Source organism: Sorex araneus, chromosome 2, assembly GCF_027595985.1.
Source record: "Sorex araneus isolate mSorAra2 chromosome 2, mSorAra2.pri, whole genome shotgun sequence".
Taxonomy (NCBI): Eukaryota; Metazoa; Chordata; class Mammalia; order Eulipotyphla; family Soricidae; genus Sorex; species Sorex araneus.
In genome coordinates, this window is record NC_073303.1 from 128,956,412 (window position 1) to 128,980,244 (window position 23,833).

The 23,833-nt window shown below is 55.8% G+C and overlaps 1 protein-coding gene across 1 annotated transcript in view; it reads right to left on the reverse strand.

The window, feature by feature from the left end:
- Positions 1–591: 591 nt before the first annotated feature.
- Positions 592–23,833, reverse strand: part of ESRP1 (epithelial splicing regulatory protein 1) — a 44,949-nt gene continuing 21,707 nt past the window's right edge. Inside the window, exons 10-16 of the mRNA XM_055127867.1 lie at positions 19,973–20,274; positions 18,900–19,118; positions 16,493–16,679; positions 14,208–14,370; positions 10,550–10,697; positions 5,799–5,908; positions 592–1,962 (exon numbers count right to left, since the gene is read on the reverse strand). Coding sequence (XP_054983842.1) covers positions 5,834–5,908; positions 10,550–10,697; positions 14,208–14,370; positions 16,493–16,679; positions 18,900–19,118; positions 19,973–20,274 — 1,094 coding nt within the window. The 3' untranslated portion in view covers positions 592–1,962; positions 5,799–5,833. The remainder of the gene's footprint in view (positions 1,963–5,798; positions 5,909–10,549; positions 10,698–14,207; positions 14,371–16,492; positions 16,680–18,899; positions 19,119–19,972; positions 20,275–23,833) is intronic.

A 23,833-nucleotide genomic window follows, 5' to 3' on the forward strand; every position in this document is an offset into this window, starting at 1 on the left:
ACCAGCACTCACGCCAGCCTACAGGGCAGAGCAGGGTCCTGGCTCCTTAGGAATCGTTCCACCTTGGAATAGAACCAATGTTGGAGAACCCAGCGCCAGCCCAGATGAAAATAACTTGCGTCAAGTACATAGGACTGAGAAATACTAAAATTTGACATCGTAGTTCTGTGTCACCAAAGCAAGTTTCAAACCACCCAGAAAGGAGATCAAACAGTCAAGGATTTGTATTCAGGGAGTGTATCTAGAGTGCATTTATCAGGTGTTGCTTTTGTAAAAACTTAAAAAACAAAACTGGAGCCAGTGCTATAGTACAGCAGAAAGGGCGTTTGCCTGGCACGCAGCCAACCTGTGTTCACTCTCCAGCATCACATATGGTCCCCTGAGTGTGTCAGGAGTGATTCCTGAGCACCACTGTGGGATGTCCAGGAAACATTAAAAAAAAAAAAAAAAAAAAAAAACCCCACTGTTCAGAGGGCTTATCCACACCCCTACCATTCCCATGATTCTAGTAACACAAAAGGACACAACCTTTGAGATTAAACAGCGAGTTTTATTATCAAATGTAACAATTCTACAAAAACTCGGCAGTATTGTAGCATTGCTGCCTAGCTTCAAGTCTCGAGAGCTTGGCAGGCAGTACCTTAAGGCATCAAGTATCAACAACTTGGTCTCAGATCTTAAGTGCCAATTTTCACTAATTTTTTTACAGAGAATGGTTCTTTTCCCGCTGCAGATGAAGGGCCCCTGGTGTGGCGGCGGAGGGAGCGTTTGCCTCTCCGTCCAGGCTGTGAAGCAAAGCAAGGCAAAGGGAGGAGTAAAACGAGCCACAGCGACATGCACGGCACCACAGCCAGGCCCCGGGCGATGCGGAACGTAAAGAAACGTGTGCACTGACACCCTCCCCTCTATGGCGTGACACGGGGCAGCGGGACGAGCTGGTGTCTAATATTGCACTTCTGAGCATGAACGCGGGCAACGGGCCACGTCAGCGCATCCTGCCCAACGACCACTTACACCTTCACAAGTGTCTCTGTGTGATGGATGGGTAAGGCATCAGAGAAAGGGATTAAGGCTACCTGAATATATACAAATGTTCATTTCTGTTAGCATATTGCTTGCTGAATACACTGGAGTCTCGAATTGGTGAAGGTCCACATCGAAGGGATTCCTCATGTCAAAAAATCGTCGTTCATGGAGGAAATACAACGCAAAACAATACCTCCGAAGTCCCAATCTTCTGTCACGACTCAAATGGGAAATCACTCTGGTTTTGGCCCCTGGTTTCTTTTTCTTTTTGTATAACGGGAATCTGCCGGGGGGTGCGTCTGCCTGGTAACCGCACCCCCGCTGTACCCCACATTCCGTAAGGCAGTGGTCCTGGATGCTAAGTCACCAGGACGACGATATGACGATGATGAGATTGGGGTCGTGTTTGCTTTTTTCCCTGTGGAGGTTCAGCCGTCGTGAGCTTCTAAATGAGGCTTCTTTCTCGAATTCCTGGGCTGGCAGCAAGCAGGCACGACTGTGCAATCAAGACGGGCAGACGGGAGAGGAGGGTGGCAAGGAGGAAGCCGTGGTGAGCAGAGTTCCTGGTGGGAGCGGCAGGCGCGAATGCAGGGCTGGTGTTTTTTGGTTTTGTTTTTTTTTTTCCTGAGACTTACAACTTAGAGGGGACACCAGGGAGGCCAGGGTCATCCCCGGAAGTAATGGAGTAGTGGAGGCATGCCCATCAAATTCACATTCTAAAGGCCCGTGCCAGGGGCCGGGCACGCGGCTGGTGCTCAAGATTTGGCTTCGCTGGCTCAAAATTTTCACTCCACCCTAGGAGAGGGCACGGGCCCAGTGTCCAATCATGATTGCGGAAAATACTGCAGCCTGAGTGTAACACACCCCCCCACCCCAACTTGCTAGAAGGGGTATTTCGTCTGCCGGGCTTCAGGACCACCAAGCTTCTTTCAAACACTGAAACAAAACAAAACCAAGAAAGAACAATCAAGAGCTGACATCTGCCACATGCACGTACCTACACACGGCACACACCGATGAACTGCAAGAGGGCCCGGAGAAAGGACAGCAGGAAGGGTGCTGGCTTTGCATGCAGCTGACCCGGGTTCGATCCCCAGCACCCCACGTGGTCTTCTAAGTCCGCCAGGTGTAATGCCTTAGCAGAGCCAGGAGTAGGTGTGGCCCCAAAACCAAATAAATAAGCAAGTACCACAGCCTTCAGGATGTTCAAATCAGAACTTCACAGGATTGAAAGGCATTTACTGGCTGCAGGCGAAAGGTCTGTGTAGTGGCACCGCCACATGCCTCCCGTGGGACCAGTGCTTGGCCTCACCTCCTACGGGACTCTGCTATTCTAGTCGCTTCCTAGTCAAGATCCACCCCGTACAATGAACCCAGCATCCTTCTGATCAGTTTCAACACCTTGATCTCGAATTGAATTCTAGAACTAAAAACAAGTCAAAATCATTTCCAACAAAAGACCCTGGCACCGAGAGCTCTGAGGTGGGCATAAATGAGTCCAGAGACTCGGGTGTTTGCCCGCTCCTGCGCACCAGCCCCGAGGCTGACACACAGCAGTGCCTCACGGAGGCGGGGCCGGCTGAGCACCATCTGGTCAGAGGGCTCCTCCACCGCGTCTCGCCCCCGAGGTCGCCCCATGGAGGAACTGAATTAAAACTCAACGCAGGCAAGGGGCCAGGCTTCACACAGGCTCTATGCCAATGACACATGCGGAGGAGAAACACGAACGGTTCAGACTTCCGTTCCCGAGACCCAGGTGAAATGACTGTCTCTCAGGTTTCCAGGCCACGCGCCACAGTGCTCAATGCTCGGCAGAACAGGCAGTGCTGGCTCTGGAACCCAGGCCTGTGGTTCGCAGAGCATGGGCAAGAGCAGGTGTTGTGGGGTCGGAGTTGGTGCTACCCTGGTGGTCTGCATGAAAGAGGGCCAGGGAGGGGACGGTGCTTCAGTAGATGGAACTGGACCCAGCACAAGGCTCAGTGCAGATCTCCTTGCTGGAAGGCGCGGAGGCTCATCGGCCAGCTGGGGGTTCAAACCTGGGGCCGCAGGCCGCGCACACACCTTACTTCTGGCACTTTCTCTCCAGCCCCCCAATTTCTTTCTTCTTTGGTTTTAGGTCAGCTGTGTTCGGGGCTTACTCCTGGCTCTGTTCACCTGGGGACCGAACCCGGGTCAACCGGGTGGCAAGGTAAGCATTGCCCGCTGCACTACAGCTCCAGCCCAGGATTTTATTTTTAAAATGTGACTTGTGTGTGATGATGTGGCCGTAACTGTGTGCAGCGTCAAAGGTTGCATTCAAACAAAATACGGACGAGAGGGGCTGGAGTGACCATACGATGGCAGACCTGGGTTCAATCCCTGGAATCCCATATGGTCTGCCAAGCCTGTCAGGACTCAAAACAAAAACAAAACAGAAGCCAACAGCTACAAGAACCAGGAAGAGAGGTGCACCAGGAGCCCTGGCCCTGGCTGGCCACCACCGGGCACAGCCCCCAAAGCAAAGAAAAACGGAACCAAACAACTCTAGCCAAGCTCTGGCCACGCCGCGTAAGCATCTCTCCATTCTGCTGCCCGGCCAGAATCCGAAGACTCAATCCGACTTCCTCTGGATGCGAGAACAAAGGTTCCAGGGCCTGGAGCACTCCAGGGCTCACCGCTGAGCAGAAAGCCCTGGGCACCCTGGGGGAGGCCCCAACACCCCTCAAAACACAAGAACCACACACTGGGCCTGACTGCACAGGAGCAGTGTCCGCAGTGGCCTTCAGGAGAGCGGAGGGCCCCTCGCGCCCCCACGAGGTCCTCTCATCTCCAGGAACACGATGCTGCGCTTTTCAGCCACAGCAGGCAGTGCTCAGGGGTCGCCCTCATGGGGGCCGAGGGCTCTGCGTAATCATAGCAGAGATGGGAAGTGGGTCAACCAAGTGGCAGCCAAGTGCCTAGGAGCCCCGGATGACCCTTCTTGGAGATTACACTTGTTCCAAGGCGACTTCTCAGCAGCTCGGAGGCCACTCCTGGGGATGTCACCTGAGGATGCAGCGCACTGGGATGTGCTCAGGTGCCACTGGTCATTCCTCAGGGCTTGGGGACCAGGCGGGGTGGGCAATGAACCGAGTCCCCATGGGCACTGCCTGTCCTCGGCCTATGTCACTTTTGCTTTTTGGGTGACACCCGGCGATGCTCAGGATTACTCCTGGCTCTGCACTCAGGAATCACTCCTGGAGGTGCTCAGGGGACCATATGGGATGCCGGGGACAGCAGCCACGTGCCAGGCAAAGGCCCTCCCCGCTGTGCTATCGCTCCAGGCCACGACTACGTTACTCTCTGCTGGTGTTTTTGTGCTCTCAGGCCACAGCAACTGTGCTCAGGGCTTACTCCTGGTGGTACTCGGGGCCCTGGGCTTACTGTGTGTAAGTGAAATGCTCTACCTGCTGCACCCTCTCTCTGGCCACCCCCATCTTGGTTTCTGCATTCAGCAGTGCCGAGGGCTTTACTGCTGGCTCAGTGCTCGTCATGCTACTGACCAGACCTGGGCGTGCGCTCACAGAGCATTGCTCAGACCCTTGGCGCCACCTTTGGCCCATGGCACTTGCTTCCTAAGAAAGGCCACTGCTGTGGGGACAGGCTGCCTGCAGGGTGGGCCGAGGTCGGCAGAAGACCAAGCAGTGGATCAGGCCGACAGCACGTGCTTGCGCCTAAGCAGTGGGTGGGAAGACGCCTACTGCCACTCAGGGTCCGAGCCTAGGTGCCGGGTCTTGGCCAAGGCGGCAGAGCCATGTCCAGCAGTGCAGGCGGCGCTGGTCAGCCCTGCACTCCCCCAACTATGTGTCACGCAGACAGAGCCCACAGGACGGAGCTGATGGGGGCCCGGAACGTGGCCCAGTGTCCTGCATGTAGGAGGCTTAAGGTTCAAACCCAGTACCACCTCACACTGCCATGAAACAACAACAACAAAAAAAAATCCCCAACTAGAAACACCCCCCAAGTATCAGCAGTGTTACACCCACATTGGAGAGTGACAGACTCTCGAACACCTGCATCAGAGACTATTTACATCAGCCCTGCTTGCGGGCCAAGAAGGCGGCAGGAACCACCTGATGTCCAGGGGCAGAGGAAAGAGCCAACATGGCTGATGCGCTCAGTGGAACATGCCGCAGCCAGGAAGAGGGAGGCAGCGGCGATAAGGGAAGCTTCAAAATCTGGGCCAGAGTGACAGGAGAGCGGGCAGCGCGTTAGCCTTGCACGCAGCTGACCTGGGTTCTATCCGCAACATCCCATATAGTCCCCTGAGCACCATCAGGAGTGATTCCTGAGCACAAAGCCACGGGTATCGGAGCATTGCTGGGTGTGGCCTCCAAAGAAAAGAACCAAATCAGGTGAGTGCACGAAGCCAGATCCACACACCAGACTCCAGGCGCGTTTAAGGGCCGGGACAGACGCAACTGGTGGACAGAGCCTCAGGGAACTATGCGTAGTGGGGCTGGGGTCTTCCCACAGGGAAGGTAAAGCATCACACTGAGCTGTGACGATGACGCTAAGAACCGGTGGGCTTCTGGGTTTGTGCCTCCGCTGTAAAGGCCTTCCCTCCCCCGAGAGCATCCCAGGGCCCTGGATAGCTGCCCAGACAGAATCCAAGGGTGACATCCTGGGGCCTGTCCCTTCCAGGACTCGGACCTGCGGAAGTCACCCGGAAGCGGCGAAGGAACCCCCCACATGGCCTTTCAACCCACACTCAGTCCCGGATGCTGGTTCTCAGAGCACGCGGAGAGCCTTACCTTCTGCTGTGGAGCTGCTCTAACTGCTGGGGCCCTTAAATACAAACCCATTCTTTGGGGACAGTCCTGGCCTGGTCATTTGCGTGAACAAGTCCATCCTCGGTTGCATACTAAAATGCAAGTTAAAATAAACAGGGTCAGGGGCTGGAGCGATAGCACAGCGGGTAGGGCGTTTGCCTTGCACGCGGCCGACCCGGGTTCGAATCCCAGCATCCCATATGGTCCCCTGAGCACGGCCAGGGGTGATTCCTGAGTGCAGAGCCAGGAGTAACCCCTGTGCATCGCCAGGTGTGACCCAAAAAGCAAAAAAAAAAAAAATAAAAAAAATAAACAGGGTCAAAAGACGGACAAGGCCCACTATGGACAGTCAGGACAAGGGGACAGAGCCCGGTGCTGGGCACTTTACTTGAAGACCACAGAAATTCTGCCCGTGGGCGGAAAGCGCGAAGGTGTCCCAGACCGCAGTGGCCACCACCAAGCCCATCAGGTTTTGCTGCCTGCAGTTTCCCTGAGAAGCCCAGTGCGACTGGACAGCAGCCATCTGAGCATGGCCACTGCTGCGAGCCACCACACTCACATACCTTGGACCTAAAGCAGCCTCAAGAGTGTTCCTAATGCGAGAGAGGGTCTCACAGTAGGCAGAGCAAGGACAACCGCTTCACGGGGTCCAGGTGACCCAGAGCCCGGCGACCAGGCCCACATTCATGCAGTCCACCCGCCAGAGCATTTCCAGAGAGCGCCCGAACGCTCGGTTCCTGAAAGCACGCTCTCCTGTACTTCTCATAGGGCAGAATGGCCACACGTGGGTACCCTGAAGGTGCTAGCTTCTCAAGCCGCCCACTGCTGGTCCCGGCTTTGCATACCTCCCCCGAAATAAAAGTCCGGGGAAATGAAGCCAGAGCTGCCGCGGAGAGGGACCGGCGCCAAGAGAACAGCGGACTACACAATGAGCAACCCCACGATGAGCAACAGATGGCACCTAGATGTCTACCTATGGGACGGCAGGCACCCCTGGCCTCGAACCCAGGCTGGCTGTGTGCAAGGCAACTGCCACCTCGAGGCTGTACCACCTTCCCAGTGCTCTCCAGATAAACTTTCAAAGTACTGCTGGAAGCCCCAGGGAGACTGCATTTCCTCGGCGACTGCCACAGGCTGGCTTCTATTGTCGTGTCAAAGTAATCATAAACCAGACACAGCCAGAAATCAATGAGAGACTCTCCTGAACTCAGGATCACACCCAGGGGAGGTTTGTGTGTGTTGTGCGTGTGCGTGTCTGGGCCATTCCCGATGGTGTTTGGAGATTACTCGGGGTTACGCCCCAGCTACTCAGGGGAGCACAGGGTGCCGTGAACCCCACCAGAACTCTGCATGCACACGAGCCCTGGGCACTGTCTCCCGGTCTCTGAGCGACAGCACAGTGGGTGGGGCGATTGCCTTGCATATTGCCAACCCGGGTTCAACTCCCGACATCCCACATGGTCTCCAAAGCACTGTCAAGAGTAAGCCCTGAACACCACTGGTGATGGCCCCGAAACTGGGGGATGAAGGAGAGAAATGACCCAAACCTAACAAGAACAACAGCAACAAAAATATAAGGCATCGGGGGCTGGAGCGATAGCACAGTGGGTAGGGCGTTTGCCTTGCACGCGGCCGACACGGGTTCGAATCCCAGCATCCCATATGGTCCCCTGAGCACCGCCAGGGGTGATTCTTGAGTGCATGAGCCAGGAGTGACCCCTGTGCATCGCTGGGTGTGACCCAAAAAGCAAAAAAAAAAAAAAAAAAAAAAATACAAGGCATGAATTCTTTAAGACAGTAAGACAGACAAGTGTCTTACATAAAAGTGATAGAACATGAGGTTAGCTCTGGAATGTTCTGAATGGTGGTCGCCCGAAACCTGAACTTTGAATTGTATAACTGCGCCTCCTTTGTAAGCGGAATTCACAGTCCCAATCAATACAGGCCTGACACTTGCAGATAAAACAAGAAAACTTGTTTTGCATAATGTCCGTTTCTTTTTTTCTGGTTTTTGGGCCACCCCAGTGCTCAGGGTTACTCCTGGCTCTGCACTCTGGAATCAGTCCTGGCAGTACTCAGAAGGCCATATGGGATGCCGGGGATCAAACCCAGGCTGGCTGCGTGCAAAGTAAATACCTTCCCCGCTGTGCTATTGCTCCGGCCAACTCTTCCAATCTTGAAATTCCTGAGAAGCTACACGGAAGTCAAGCTACTAGAGACAAATGTTAAGTTGATGTCAATGTAGCCATAAACCTACCAGCGACCTCCAATACAAGGCAGTGCTTGAGGGAGAATCAACAGTAATGAAAGCCCGCCAGAGCCTTCACAACAAAACTATTTTCCTTAATCTCAGATTTTTTTGGCTCCACCAATCAATGCTCAGGGCATGTTCCTGGCTCTGTGCTCAGGGATCACTCCTGACGGGTTTGGATGACCACATGCTGGAGTGACCGTGTGCAAGGCAAGTGCCCTCCCTGCTGTACCATGGCTCGGCCCCCAGCAACTTCATTCCCCCGGGGAAACACCGAAGTGGACTTATCAAAAGAGAAATGAATTTTGCTGCCTGCTAAAACCTGACGCTCTACTGGTCCTTTCTAGAGTCGATAAACCAGCGAAGAAAAAACCCACAATACTCAAAAAGATTTTCTCCTAATGAATCAAAAAAGCACAAAAAATAGTTTTATTTAAAAAAAATTTTTGGGGGGTGTGCTATAGCCAGAGATGCTCAGGGGTTACTCCTGGCTCTGCACTCTAAAATTATATATATATAATTTTGGTTTTTGGGTCACACCTGGCGATGCACAGGGGTTACTCCTGGCTCTGCACTCAGGAATTAATCCTGGTGGTTCTCAGGGGACCACATGGGACGTTGTGATTTGAACCCGGGTCGGCCGCGTGCAAGGCAAACGCCCTACTCGCTATGCTATCACTCCAGCCCCAAGTGTCATTATATTTTTAACAAAATAATTGGCCACGAAGCCTTCCAAGCCCCGATGTGACACACACTGGAGCACACTAGACTAGCGCTCGCTCTCACTTCTCCACGGGCCCTGCAGAGGCCCCAGGGGCAGTGACCTGGTCCCCTGAGATGGCCACGGAGCCTCCACCTGCTGCCCCCAGCTCCAGCAAAGCTCAGCCCCAGGAAAGGCAGTGCAGCCTAACGCTGGCACCCAGCAAAGGCGGCAGGCGCAAGGTGGTTTCTTTCGTTTCTTTTTGTGTGTGTGTGATTTGGGGGTCACACACAGCAACGCTCAGGGCTTAAGCTCCTGGTGGGGCTTAGGAGGCGGTGTGGGGTGCCAGGGATGAAACCCAGGCCAGCACTGGACATACTGTACTCTCCCTCTGTTTGGAGCCTCTCCCAGTGGTGCCCAGTACTCAGGGATGGCTCTGGGTTCTTGGGGCCACAGCAGGCTGGCTGTGTGCAAGGCAAGCATCTCACCCACCATACTTCCCTCTCCCTGCAGCCCCTTCTTTCTGGGGCTACTGGTGGTCTGGGCTCCCAAGCAGTGAACAACTGGGGCGAGTCTGGGAGGGGAGGGGGAACTCCACTTAGGGGCACGGAGTGACTACACGGCAGGGAGGACACTTGCTGTGCACGGGGCTGACCTGGGTTTGATCCCCAACAACCCACCGGGGCTCAGAGACAGGGACGTCGTGCTGTGCCCCGTCCCCAGCCAAGGGCATCTCGTTCTTGAGCCGAGTCAGAAACCCAAACATACACAGGGAAGGGCAGGAAAGACGGACAAGACAGCCGGGATTCACAGCCGTTTCTCCACGGACTCAGTGGGGCCCCCAATTTTAGGGAGTGACCATCTGAAATCTCACTGAGGCACCCTTGGGGTCTGCATGTTGGGCAGAGGCCTCGAACCCCTGTCTGTAGGTAGGGCTGCCTGGACCACGCCCTCAGAGTCAGGGGCTGTTCCTGGCTCTGTGCTCAGGAGTGACCCCTGGTGGCCACATGCAAGGCAAGCGCCTGCCCTTCCTTCACTCTCTTGGGCCCTGAATTTCTTTTAATTTTTGGGTCACCCACTCGGTGATGCTCAGGGGTTACTCCTGGCTCTGAACTCAGGAATCATTCCTGGCTGTGCTCAGGGGACATCTGGGATGCCAGGCATCGAACCCCGTCAGCCTTGGGCAGTCGACTCACCGTGCCGTATGACACCAGCCCCTCTTCCAATTTTTTTTAAAGGACATTTAACCCCATCTCACCCCACTTTCCTTTCAAGACTCTGACCTGGGCAGCAACAACAGTTCAATCCTGGCACTACAAACGACCCCAAGCACTGCCAGGCGTGACCTCTGAGCAGAGCCAGGTAGAGAAAATAATGGTACAAGAACTCTGAACGCCCAAACCAGGAGTCGATGGACTATGGCTGTGTTGCCCGAACAATCACACAGATACTAACGCAAATGACAGGAGCGTCTGGCTCGGGGGAAAGGCTTCAGACCCCGCGCCACTCCAGCTCAGAAGCCCCTGTGAGCGTGTGCTACTAAGAAGCTCAGGTGACCCAACCCGCAAGAACCACCCCTCCTGCCAAAAGCACCAACAGCCGACACTGCGCCACAGCAATGCAGAAGAAGCCCGAGTCCGGTTCAGGGATGCGGTCCAAGCTGGCCCTGCCGCCAGCGCCCAGGCCCACAGCACAAAGGGAAGGACGCCCCGCCGCATGCTTCAGGACAGTCCGCTGGGGCCACCCCAGAGCGCCGGGCGTTTTCTCCTGGGAGCTACTGACCTGGTAACCTTGGAAGAAGTTAAGAATTTCCTTAACTCCAGTACTGCAGGCCAGGCCCTGCATCCTGAGCAGGGCGCCAGGCGGCGGGGGGGCGCCGCTCAGGGCAGCTGCAGGGAAGTAGCCAAGACTAGTGGGCGAGCCTGGGGGGCTGCAGGGAGAGAAAGCACAGTGAAAAACGGGAAAAACAGTGGAAAACGGTGAGGTCCCTCGCGCGGCCAGCGTCCCTGGACAGGAAAGGCCCCGTGGCCCTGCGGAACGAGAGGGCGCGGGAGCGCAGGGTGCCGGCCATGGCAAACACAGCCACTCCCCTCCCGATGCCCCCCAAGCAGACCCGACAGTCTCTGAGGCTCGTGCAGGAGGATGGAGGGCAGAAAAGCCAGCCTGGACACACCCCGGCCACCAAGCGCCGCTCGCCCAGCCCAGCAGGGATAAGGTGTCGCATGAGGGATGCCTGGCAGCAGGAGCATGGACCCAGAGCCACCGACACCCAAGGGACCCGCGGCCACATGAGGAATTGACGGGTCCAGCAGAGCACTGAAGCCAGTGTGGAGCAGAGTCATGGATGGCGGAGCGTGACTCCAGTCGGACGAGGGCAGGAGACAGGAACTACAAACCGTCACCAGCGCAGGGAGGGGGAAACGGTGCCCAGGCCGGGGTGTGGATGGAGCACACGCCGCGACCTCCACCTGCCCAGAGAACTAGTTTCCCCCTTCCTTCGGAGCCAGGAGTGGTGTCGAGACGGCGGGGAAGCATCCTTTACCCCAGCACACCGAGCTGGCCGCACCTGTGACTCACATCTGATGTGGCTGAATGACCACACCCCATACCTGCGGATTTCAGCTCTCGCCCTCGTCCCCCTCCCCCCCAAGCTCCTCCCCTCCCTCTCTTTTGGCTTTTGTTTTTGGACCACACCCGGGGTGTTCCTTGCTGTGCAGCTGTGCTCAGGACTCACTCCTGGCTCTGTGCTCTGTGATTGCCCGGGGTGGGGGGTGGGGTTTGGATCGAAAGGAGTACGTGGACTGTGGATTGAATCGAGTAGGCGGTGTGCAAGGCAAACATACTGTAATCTGACACCAGAAGAACAAGGAGACCCACAATGGCAGGGGGCTTTCTCCCGAGATCCCTGGGAGCTAAGTTGGAGGGACAGAGCCTTCCCCTGCCACGGTCCCACACACCACACAGCGTCACATACCAGAGACCAGGCAAATTCACACCCGCCCGCCCAGCGCATGCACTGCGAGCCCCAGCACGTCATCTGTAAACAGGGCGCTGCAAGCATGGCGGGGAGCCTGCCGGCCTTGCACGCAGGCGGCCCAGGTTCACTTCCCCGCACCCCATCCAGTCCCCCAGCCCTGGGCGGAGAGCCAGGAGTAAGCTCTGAGCACCACCAGGACACACAGACACAGACACACACACGGCCCCCGGGAGCTGGGGAGTCATCCTTGACTAATTTTTAAAGCTGTGCCCTTCAGCGCTGCTGGCACGTGAGCCCCACCTGGAGACGCCTGTCAGCACAGAGATACACGTTCGTCTGGAGACTGAACGTGCAGGGGGACGTGGAACCCGGACAGAGCGTCCGGCCACACGCCCTCCTGATCACAGACACCCAGGAACTGACTCCCCTAGGCTCACGCGCCACCAGCCGGCGCGTCTCCAAACCTGCAGAACTGCCCCGACCCGTCCGGCCGTCTGGCTCAGGGCTCTCCGCCGGCCACACCAAGACCACGCCAGCTCCCGGCAAACTCCGGCCAGGCGCTGAGTGAGGACCGTGGCACGTTTCTATCGCTTTCCCAGGCTTTGCACACGGGGTGAAAGCTGGCTCCGTGGGCCCGTCCTGGGGCCGCTGCCCTCGGCCAAAACATCTTCAGGAAATGAATCTGTCTGGTAACCTCCAAAGCCCAACCAAGGCAAGGTGCCAGGTGAAAGCTGCCTGGGACTTCAGGTGAGCACACAGTCATGCATCGCTCCACAGACCTACAAGCCCACCTTCCCTTTCTGCCATCAGGAGGCTGCTCACCCCAGAGGGACAGACGGCAGATATTCTGTGTATCCACCTAACGGGGCACGAGGCCCAGAATGTCCTACTTGGCTCTCCCCCCAAGAAGCCCGTAGCCTCTCTGAACATCTCCCCTCCCCGCATATTTCTCTTAAGTGAAATTAAGTGAAACTATACTATTCAGGAAACATTTTATATATAGTAGAGCAGGTAAGGAGCTTGCCTTGCACGTGGCCAAACCGGGTTCGATCCCCGGCATCCCACTGGATCCTCCGAGCACTGCCAGGAGTAACTCCTGAGTGCAGAGATGGGAGTAACCCCTGAGCATTTCTGGGTGTGACCCAAAAAGTCAAATAAATAAAAATGTTCCTAGACTGGTGTGACAGTACAGCAGGAAGGGTGCTTGCCTTGTACACAGCCGACCCAGGTTTGATCTCCGGCATCTCATATGGTCCCCACTGAACACCACCAGGAATAATTCCTGAGCTCAGAACCAGGGGTGATCCTGGAACACGGCCAGGTATGGCCCCAAGACAACCACCACCAAAAAAAAGGGGAAAAAAAAATTTCCTTATCCATCTTAATTCCAAGATTTAGGATTTCACAGGTAGTATAAAAACAAACAGCAAAAGAATTTATAAATAAAAAATGAATAGGACAGGGGCTGGAGAGATAGCACAGCGAGTAGGGCATTTGCCTTGCATGCGACCAACCCAGGTTCGATTCCCAGCATCCCATATGGCTCCCTGAGCACCGCCAGGGGTAATTCCTAAGTGCAAAGCCAGGAGTAACCCCTGAGCATCACCGGGTGTGACCCAAAAAGCTAAAGAGAGAAAAAAAAAAAAAAGAATCGGACAGAGAGAAGATGAACAGTTACACAGACAACGAAAACAAAGGTAACTGGGACTGGAGACAGCACAGCAGGGGGCACCTGCCTTGCATGCAGCCAACCCGGCAGTGCTCAGGGGCACTCCTGGCTCTGTGCTCAGGGGGCACTCCTGGCAGGGCGTGTGGGTTGGACCAGATGTGCGGGGTGGAGCCCAGATCAGAGGGGCAGAGGCACGGGTGCTTCCCCTGCTGTACTCCCTCCCTGGCGCTCTTCTCCTCCGTCTGTCAGGGCCACACGCAGCAGTGCCCAGCGCTGACTCCTGGCTCTGCACGCGGGGACCACTCCTGCTGGTGCTGTCGCTCCAGCCCCTCGGGCACTATTCTTTTACCCCTAATTTTTTTTCTCTGGTGAAGTAAAATCATGTGGGAAGCACAGAGCCAGGAGTCAGCCCTGAGCACTGCCAGGAATGGCCACAAAACGTAACACAAAAGAGCCAGAGGGGGCAAGGAGCTTAAGTGCCAAGGGGCGTAAGTGCAGGCCTGGCATGCCAGGGCCTGGGCTCGCCCCTGTGGCACAGCTGGGCTGCTCCCCATCAGGCCCACGCCCGGCAAAGTGCTCTTCCCTGCAGGGACGCCGGAGGCGGAGGCCCTCACAGCCCTGCCCTCTCGGGCCAGGTGGCAGCCCCAGACCAGAGAAGGGAAGAAGGAAGCGTCTGCTCCCGGCACGCTGGGGCGACCAGGCCACGAGCAGACGGCTGAGGGGGAAACAAAAGTACTGAAGACACTCGTTTCCCAGGACAGGACGGGAGGGGAAGCGGGGGCCTTGGCTCTCACCTGGGGTAGTAGGCGGTGTAGTTCATGAACAGCTGGGCGCCCGCGGGGTAGTAGGCAGGCTGCAGTGCCCGTGGGTTCAGCAGCACGGACGGCTGGTAGAGAGTGGCCTCCGTGGGGATGACGGCCGCGGGGGCTGGGAACGTGTAGGACGGAGGAGACAGGCCTACAGGGACAGACAGAGAACATGCTGGAGGGGCCAGCCCACCCTTCCTGCACAGGCTCATCCTGCAGACCGGGTCCCTCCCCTCCCCGGGAGACACCCCCCCACCCACGTGCTTGCCGAAGCCCCCTGCCCCCAAGTTCAGGAAGCGGTTTCACTCCAGCATCGAATGAGACCCCCGAGGCCTCACAGCCCACCTGCCAACAGGGAATTTTTATTTATTTTTTCAAATCCACTCCTGGAAGACTGGCTCTAAGTCTTTGAAGAGAAAAAGATGTGGCTATAGGTCCGTGTAACTTCAAACGAAATGCTGTCTTTTCTAGCGCTCTTTTTTTTTCTTTCTGCACCACACTCAGTACTGGCTCAGGATTTACTCCTGGCTCTGTGCTCAGGAGACCAGAGAAGGTGCCGGGACGGAAACTGGGCTAGCCGTATGCAAGGCAAATGCCCGTCCAGCTGTACTACTGCTCTGGCCCCTTCACACTCCACGGAGATTCCTGGCCTTGAAGAATCCCTGGCCAGCAGGAGGGCGAGCCACGGCACCGGCACCTGTGCTCACTAGAAACGCGCCATCCTGTACGGTGCCCAGCCTGAGCTGTCGACGTGACGGTCAGCAGCTTGCCTCTGTCCAGTTCCCAAGAACAAACTCCTAGGTGGGGGGGGGAACAGCCCCCACTACAGTTTTGTCCTTTCCTTCTTGAAATCCGATTTTAAGAAGTAGATGGATTTCGGGGCTGGAGAGATAGTACAGCAGTGGGTACGGTGTTTGCACGCAGCTGATCTCGGCATCCCGTACGGTCCCTGAGCACCACCAGAGTAATTTCTAATCAGAGTCAGGACTGATTCCTGAGCATCCCTCAAAAAAAAAAAACATACAGGGATACCTTTAAGCTTCTGGTTGCTACAGAAACAGGTGATTGCCACAACTGAGTTGGGAGAGAAAAAGTCCCGCAGAATAGATACCAACTACCTAGGATAACTTGCAGTGCTGTTTTTAAAAAAGAAACCGAGTCTTCCACTAACACTTCCGTTTACATTTTTTGGGAAGTCGGGAACGGGGAAGGCATCTAGACCGGTGGTCACCTAGTAGCCTTTCCTCAAGGGTTTAAGGACCGGTCCTTTGACGATACCCACTTAAGCCCAGTTTCAGAAACCTGGGGCGCATGACCCACCAGTCTGAGACATTCACCAGAGCAAGCGGCAGGTAAGTGGAGGGTGAGCGTTGAAGGTCTCCAAGGGGAGAAGGATAAGCCCCACTCCCATGACCCTCGACAGCTGTCCCCGAGGGGGCGGAGCTGTCTTCTGAGGCGGGATGGCACCCACAAAGCCCGTAACCTGAGTCTGGATGGGACCCGGGGCACCCAGCAGCCTCCTCCCAGGACCAGGGCAGCAGGTGCCGCCAGGGTGGGCCTCAGAAGCCCACGGGTGCTTAGGCCTTACCCGGGGCTTTTCTGGAGACCCCCCAGGGCTTAGCCCTCGCCCCCAGCTGGCATCGAGCAAGAGCATGGCTGGCAATTAAGCACTGATCCTGTGACATAGTGAAATTTTGGCGGCGACGTTTTAGTCTTTAGCTTCTTAGCTCGGTCCAGGCATCCCGGAGAGCAAGAGCGTTAAGACCGGCCTTTCCAAAAGGGCAACACCGAGCTCAAATCATGAGCCGTGACACGTGATGTCCAGTCATGCTTCTTTGGGGGGAGGGGGAAGAAAAATAAAAGAAACACGATTTTACGTGTTACAGTGAGTAAGAAAATGAGAGAAGAAAAAGGTCTGGCCAGCTCTGGACACATTTCAGCGCGTCGGGGAGGGGGCGGGTGGGCGGGTGGCCCCCAGGTCAGTGCTTATATGGACACGCCAAGCCTCGGGGACCAGCAGCTCATCACTGGGAAAGCAAGACCGTGATTTCAAAGGAGGGACCCTGCCGTGCCGCTAAGGACGGCTGTCCACAACCCAGGTCTCAGGTGATCATCAGAAACAACCGATTGGGGGCCAGGAAAAGCCTCCGGGACCACCGCCCCTGCCTCGGAAGGACCCAGGGCCCAGCAGCTTTGGGGAAGCGGCGGAAGCACCTACCAGCACACAGCGAGGAAGAGCAGCGAGACCCCGGGAGACTTACATGGTAACTTACATGGTGGCGGGGATAAGCCATTTCGGTTTAAAGTGCCCCCCATTAACACAAAGTTCATCTCCTCAGCTGAACACTGAAAGACTTCCACATATCTGTCCCTCATGGTCTTTTTATGACACTTCTGGGCAGCGAGGAAGGCGCGGTCGGCAGACTTCATCTGGATAAAAGCATCTCCCGAGGGGCGGCCCTGGGGGGGAGGGGGAGAATGGAAAAAAAAAATAGTAATAATAAAAAAATAAAAACAAAGGAGACCTTCTCCTTCCACAATGAAGTGGCTGCAGCTAACAGTGCGACATGAGTATCCCGTGCAGAGCCGGGCGCCGGGCACGGCGGGCACGCTCCAGCAGGGCCCACGGGCCCGACACACGCGAGGGAGTGCACTGTGGAAAGGGTCCTCGTGCCCGTGGTTTCAAATCATCGGTCTGAAGACCGGGCTTGACCCTTCCTGACACACGTGATTAAATCTCCTCCCCTGGCTGAGAGAAGCTCGAAACGGAACCAGGCCCTCGGTCTGGCATCTTTGTCAGAAAACTGAACCAACGGGTGTTCCGTGGGGCCTCCGGGCCTGGCTACGTGAGCGTCCCTCCGGCCTCGGCTGTTCTGTTCTGTTTCGTGGCCACACCTGGCAGCGCCAAGCTCACTCCTCTCCTGCAGGGCCCAGCAAACCACACAGGGGGCCAGGAATCGAAGCGGGATCTGTGGCACGTTAAGGCCAGCGCCCTACCTGCTGCGCTATCGCCCAGCCCCTCCTGCACTGTCAGGAGATCCTGACTAGAAACGGGGGGCGAAGAACTAGAGGTTAAGAGCAGCGGAGGGTACTGAGGGCCGACACGCCCTTTCCCAGGCCGCAACTGGGGTGGAGCTAACGCTTCAGAGAGGAGCTTGCTAAACCCCCTCACGCCCCGTCTCAAACCAAGCCAGTGAATTCCTGCCCCACAGAACACGACATCCCTGTTTGCTTCCATCAGGGCCATTTGTGAGGGAGAAAACACACAACCAAATTCAGAAGGCATCAATTCTTATTGGGCTGCTTTCTTGAAAAAGCCTTGGCCATTCCATGCCAATTATTACCATGCAAGTTACCGTAAGTCACCAATGCCCGAAAAATGAGTGACAAGCCCAGTCATGGAGGGAAACCCGTGTCCACCCTCAGAGCACCTCCCAGGGTCATTGCCCAGGACACAGGCCTCAAGGAACAGCCCATAACACCCCCCAAGCCATTCAGACCTGGTGGCCTGGAGAAAGAGACCACCAGCCCTGCTGAGTTTGACACCAAACGCCTGCCAGTGGCCTGGCCTGGGGCTAAGGGTGCAGTGTGGCCAGGGGCTGCTGGCCCAGGCCCGGGCCATGCGGCAAATCCAGCAGCAGCTGCCTGGGACCACGTCTGAGCTGGTCTCCAGGGACAGACCCTTTTCAGGGCGAGGGGATCATACACTCAGACTGCAGAGGAAAGATACAACCCAGGAGAGTGGCTTTATTTTCAAGTTGGCATTTCTAACCCAAACCTCCATTCTCCTTTCTTGGGGCAAAAAAAAAAAAAAAACCCAAACCCACAAACACAAACATTCATACAACTCTGGCTGGAGGTTTCTTTGGGGGCTACACCCAGTGATGATGAGGGGGTGGATGGGGGACTTCCCGGCCCAGTGGCTGCTGCGGGAGGCACTTGGGGGTGCTGCTGGCTGTGCCAGGCCCCCAACACACACACACAACACACCCGAGCATTCTGCAGGCAAGGCTGCGCTCAGGACACAGAGCTGATCTCTCCTGGCCCCCAGCCCCGGCCATCTTAACGTGGCGTTTTCTGGGCTCAGCTTGAACGCCTGAGGCTGACTTAGGCTCGACTGCCAGCACCACAAAAACCAAAAACTGCTCTGGGGCAGAGCGAGTTGGGGCGGGTGCTTGTCTCCATTAAGAGACTTGTTACTGTTTGGGGCATACTGTTTGGGAATACGCTACGGGTAGTTTGCCGGGCTCTCCAAGAGGGACAGAGGAATCGAACCCGGGTCGGCCACTTGCAAGGCAAACGCCCTACTCGCTCCAGTCCACACACAAAACCCCCAAACCAACCGACCAAAGACCAAGAAACAAACAAAAAACCCAATGTTTCTAAAAACTCTATCAAAATGAATCAACGTATGGATTTTCAAATTTCTGTTCTGTCGGTGCTGTAATAAAATACTGGCAAATTGTCCGACCCAGAGTCATACATTTAACACGTCTGCAATAGTACTTGCGCGCGGCAGGAATGTGGTTAGACATCTCGGGAACCCATCAGGTGCCCTGGACGGCCGCACCGCCCTGGGCCCCATGCCCCTGTGTGTGGGACCGCCCTGCGTTTGCTCCTGGAGCCTCCCCAAGACCCTCTTGGCCCCACCTTAGAGCCTGGCCCCCCGCCACACCTTACCTGGTGATTCAACACCATGTGGACCCCGTGGGTTCGGATGTCCGTGGAGAACTCCCCGAGGAAGTCCAGGATGTCCTCGATGGTGGCTGCGTAGGGAAGCCCGCGCAGGCGGACACAGTCCCGCACGCTGGTCGGGGGCACAAACTGCTGAGGTAGTACCGGGATGATGGGAGGCGTTGGGAGCGGAATGAGGGGGGCCGAGGAGAAACGATTCAGCACCTGTGCTCGGAGGCAGAGGGAGGAGGTCACAGCCCCGACGGGGCAGCCCGGCAGCCGGCGAGAAACTCAGCCCATTTAAAAAAAAAAATCCTGGGGCTGGAGCGATAGCACAGCGGGTAGGGCGTTTGCCTTGCACGCGGCCAACCCAGGTTCGAATCCCAGCATCCCATATGGTCCCCTGAGCACCGCCAGCGGTAATTCCTGAGCCTGGAGCAACCCTTGTGCATCACCGGATGTGACCCAAAAAAGCAAAAAAAAAAAAAAAAAAAAAAAATTGGGTTCTTTCTGGGTTTTTTTCCCCATTGTTTTATTTTTAAAATTTGATAAATGTTCCGTTGGTTTCCGCATGCCCTGCCTGGAGTTCCAGCCTGACACTCTCAGAAAGTTTCAACCATGCGTTTACATGTGCTCGCCCTCACTGGCTGCAGGTGATCTGATCTCGAAAAGAAACACCTGGAATTTGGCACTGAGATCACAGGAGGTTATTAGCAATTTTCCTTGAGATAATCTCGAGACCCATGAATAAATTATACAGATTCTGTGAATCCCTTAAAATCGCATGTAAAGGGCTGGAGCGATAGCACAGCGGGTAAGGCGCATTTGCCTTGCACCGAGGCCAACCGGGTTTGATTCCCGGCATCCCACAGGGTCCCCTGAGCACAGCCAGGAGTGATGCCTGAGTGCAGAGTCAGGAGTAGCCCCTGTGCATCACCAGGTGTGACCCACAAAACAAACACAAATAAAATTAAATTTTAAAAAGCTGCACGTGAAATGTGGAGTGCGTGCACTTCGTCTTCTCAGCCCAGAGCCCTCCCCACAGCAGCCCCCGCTGCCCCCCGCGCCCGAGGACCCACCTGCTGTACCTCCGCCGCCGTGCTCCGGAAGAGCTCGATGTACCTCTTCCCCAGCAGGTCCTTGTGCTTCCTCAGCGCGTTCTGCGCGTGTTCCTCGCAGGCGAAGAGGACGAAGGCGTCCCCCGTGGGCCTCCCGTCCGGATAGGTGACGAAGAGGATGCCCTCCTTGCCCCCCGTGATAGGGCAGTGCTGTCCAAAGAAGGTCACCACCTCCTCCGCCGTGGCCGTGAAGGGCAGCCCTCGCATGCGCACGATGACCTGGTTCTCCTTGGACAGGAACTGTGCCACCTCGTTTGACGTGCCTGTGTGGGCATCGAGAAGCAGTCAGGATGTCCACCTCACCCCGCTTACTGACCGAGATGCTCTAACAGCTCACTCGGGATTCAGAAGGCCTTCCCGGAAGCAGGGCTCTCCCGTGCCTGGGACACACCCTCACACCCACAAACATATCCCTCCTGGGTTGGGTGATAGTCCAGCGGGGAGGATGCTCTCCTGACACACGGCCGACCCAGGTTCAATCCCTGGCATCCCAGGTGATCCCTGAGTGCAGAGCAGAGAGTAAGCCCTGAGCTCGGACAGGTGTGGCCCAAAGATCCTACCCCACCCCCTGCCAAAAGAAAGAAGCAAAGGCAGGTGCCCTGGACTCAGGGAGGGCCAGCAAGTCTGGAGCCAGCTGCAGCTCTCCCTCAGACCCCCCTGCCGGGATGAGGCACTCAGTGTGGGAGCTGGACATTAGACTCCAATCTTGTTTGGTGGCCGGGGAGACACGTGGTGCAGGAATCAAATCCGGGTCAGCAGCGTACAAGGCAAGCACCTGACCCCCAGGTCACTCCAGCATTTCCTTAAGACCAATTTTTTTGGGGGGCGTTGGAGTTATTCTTGGGCCACACCCACGGTGCTCAGGACTTACCCAACTCTGTGCTAAGGAATCACTCCTGGCAGGGCTCAGGGCCATTACTGGTTGCTGGGGATAGAATCCAGGTTAGCTGCGTACAAGGCAAGCACCCTCCCTACTGGAGTCTCTCCGGCCGAGAGCAAATCCTTACTAATCCTAGTGTCTGCAATCTGGGGGTGCTGGAGCGACAGCACAGAGGGTAGGGCGTTTGCCTTGCATGCGGCTGACCTAAGTTCGATTCCCAGAATCCCATATGGTCCCCCGACCACCGCCAGGAGTAATTCTTGAGTGCAGAGCCAGGAGTAATCCCTGAGCATACTGGGTGTGACACAAAAAGAAAAAAAAAAAAAGCAATCTGGAAGTGGCGGCTGATCTAAAGATTAGCTGAAGTTCTGGGCCACAAACACACCAGCAAGTCAAACACACACAAGTGTCAAACTAGGTGCTGCCTGCACACGGGCTCCGTGCGCCAGGGCGGGCCGGCCACAAGGCACAGTGCTTCCTGCAGGTTGGTGTATTTTGGCAATCGGTATCAAAAGCTTCTTATAAAGATCCTCTCACACCCTTCCCTTCAGCTCCTCTCCTTTCTGATTTATTTATCCTGCTCTGTGGCATACACAGAGACAAATCTTCGCTGCAGAATACACAGCCAAGTATCAGAAATAAGCTGTAAATGCCTCTCACAGGTCTGTAAAGTTGTCAGGATGCAAAAGAGCAACACATGGGGAACATTCCAGAAAATCTAAGTTACAGGAAGAGAGCTAAAGCAGGAGAAGGGAACTTATAAAGGTGAAAAGAGCAGGGCTCGCACTCATAGGATAGTGGCGAGGGTGCTGGCTTCGCACAGGGCCAAACGGGTTCCATCCCAGGCATCCCACACAGGCTCCCTTGTACTGCCCGGAGTAATTCCTGAGTCAGAGCCACAACCTTCCCCTGCAAATCACAAAGGCTCCCCCTCCAAAAAAAAAAAAAAAGTGTAACAGAAATTCACAAGCTCATTATTTCTAAAAAGACCTATGGGGGACCAGAGCTGGTAGGGCATCTGCTGGTCTGGGTTTGATCCCCGGCATTCCATATGGTACCCCGAGCACCGCCAGGAGTAATCTCTGAGTGCTAAGCTGGGAGTTAACCCTTGACCATTGCTGGGGTGACCCAAAAAGGAAAAAAAAAAACAAACCTATGGGGACTGGAGAGATTGTACAACAGGTAAGGCACTCACCTTGTACTCAGTGGACCTGGGTTGATCCCCGGCATCCCATAGGGTCCCCTGAGTACCAGCAGGAGTGATTTCTGAGTGCAGAGCCAGGAGTAACCCCTGAGCATCACTAGGTGTGACCCCAAAACCAACTCCCCTCCGCCCCCAAAACCCCTATGTGTAACAAATCACAATTAATACTTTATATGCAACTGCTACTTTAAGGTTTCATAGTTCTGAATCGATGCGGTGAATGGGGTCAGAGAGAGCACGAAGGTAAGGCACGCGGCTGACCCTGTTTTCATGGACTTTTTGCGGGGGATCAGGGGGCAAAACAGACAGTGCTCATGGGTTTCTCCTGGCTCTGCACTCACGTATCACTCCTGGTGGTGCTCAGCGACCCTACGGGATGCCGGAGAGCGAACCCGGGTTGGCGGTGCAAGCATACAAATGCCCTCCCCAGCCTGATGGAGGTCGGGTCCCAAGGTCCTGGGGCTCAGAAACCACCAGGGGTCACTCAAGAGCACAGAGCCAGGAACAGCCCTGAGGCACTAGGCGTGTCCAAAGATCCACCCCAAAGAGAGAACTGGGGCTGGAGGGGAAGTTTTCTGGGATTCTGTCTGTCAGAAGTAAGCCTAAGCACCTCTGGGTGTGGTCTAACAGCAAAAAAAATAACCAGTTTCTACTTCACTGTTACTACAAACATTAAATCTCAAACAAACAAACAACCTCCCCAGGGGTTTTTTTTTTGGGGGGGGTAGGGGAGGGAGAGGGAGAGGGAGGGGGAGAGAGGGAGAGAGACCTGAGTGTATATGGGATTGCCTGGCAATGCAGCCCAGCCTGTTTTGTCCCCAACAGCACCTTGAGTGTGGCCCAAGACCCAGTCCTTGAAGAAAAGAAATAGGTGGGGCTGGAGCGATAGCACAATGGGGAGGAGGGCGTTTGCCTTGCACGCAGGCAACCGGGTTTGATTCCCAGCATCCCATGTGGTCCCCTGAGCACCGCCAGGAGCAATTCCTGAGGGCAGAGCCAGGAGTAACCCCTGAGCACTGCTGGGTGTGACCCCCCCCCCCAAAAAAAAAACCCAGGAAAATGCCTGCCCATTAAAGCACTTGATTGAAAGAAAAACTAGAAACCAGACATGCTAGGAAAACTATAAAAATTAAAAAAACTAGGGGGCTGAAGCGATAGCATAGTGGGTAGGGCGTTTGCCTTGCACGCACCCAACCCGGGTTCGAATCCCAGTATCCCATATGGTCCCCTGAACACTGCCAGGGGATAATTCCTTAGTAAAGAGCCAGGAGTTAACCCCTGTGCATCCCCAGGTGTGACCCAAAAAGCAAAAAAATAAATAAAATAAAAAACTAGAAAAATTCGAAAAATTCAGAGAAACCAGAAACCAGGTGTTCAGGTGTGAACTGGGAGGAACCCCAGCAGCACAGGGCACAAGCACCGCTGGGTGGGGCCTTCCCTGCAAGGCGCAAGCTGTTCTCTGCTGCAGCAGGACAGGAACCTGTACTGTAACCACACTGCGTAGGTGCCACACCCGCAGTGCTCAGGGATCGCTCCTGGCCTGGCCATGCTGGGGATGGAACCTGGCTGCCGGCAGGAAGGGCAAGCACCTCCCCCCGCTGTCCTCAAAGTCTCCTTTCTTTGCCTTTGGGCCACACCCAGCAGTGCCCCCCGCCCCCACTCCTGGTGGGCCTCAGGAGGAGGGGTGGGGGCTGAGGTTTGCATGCAGGGCCGGGGTCCAGTCCTCCTGGCCTCCCCC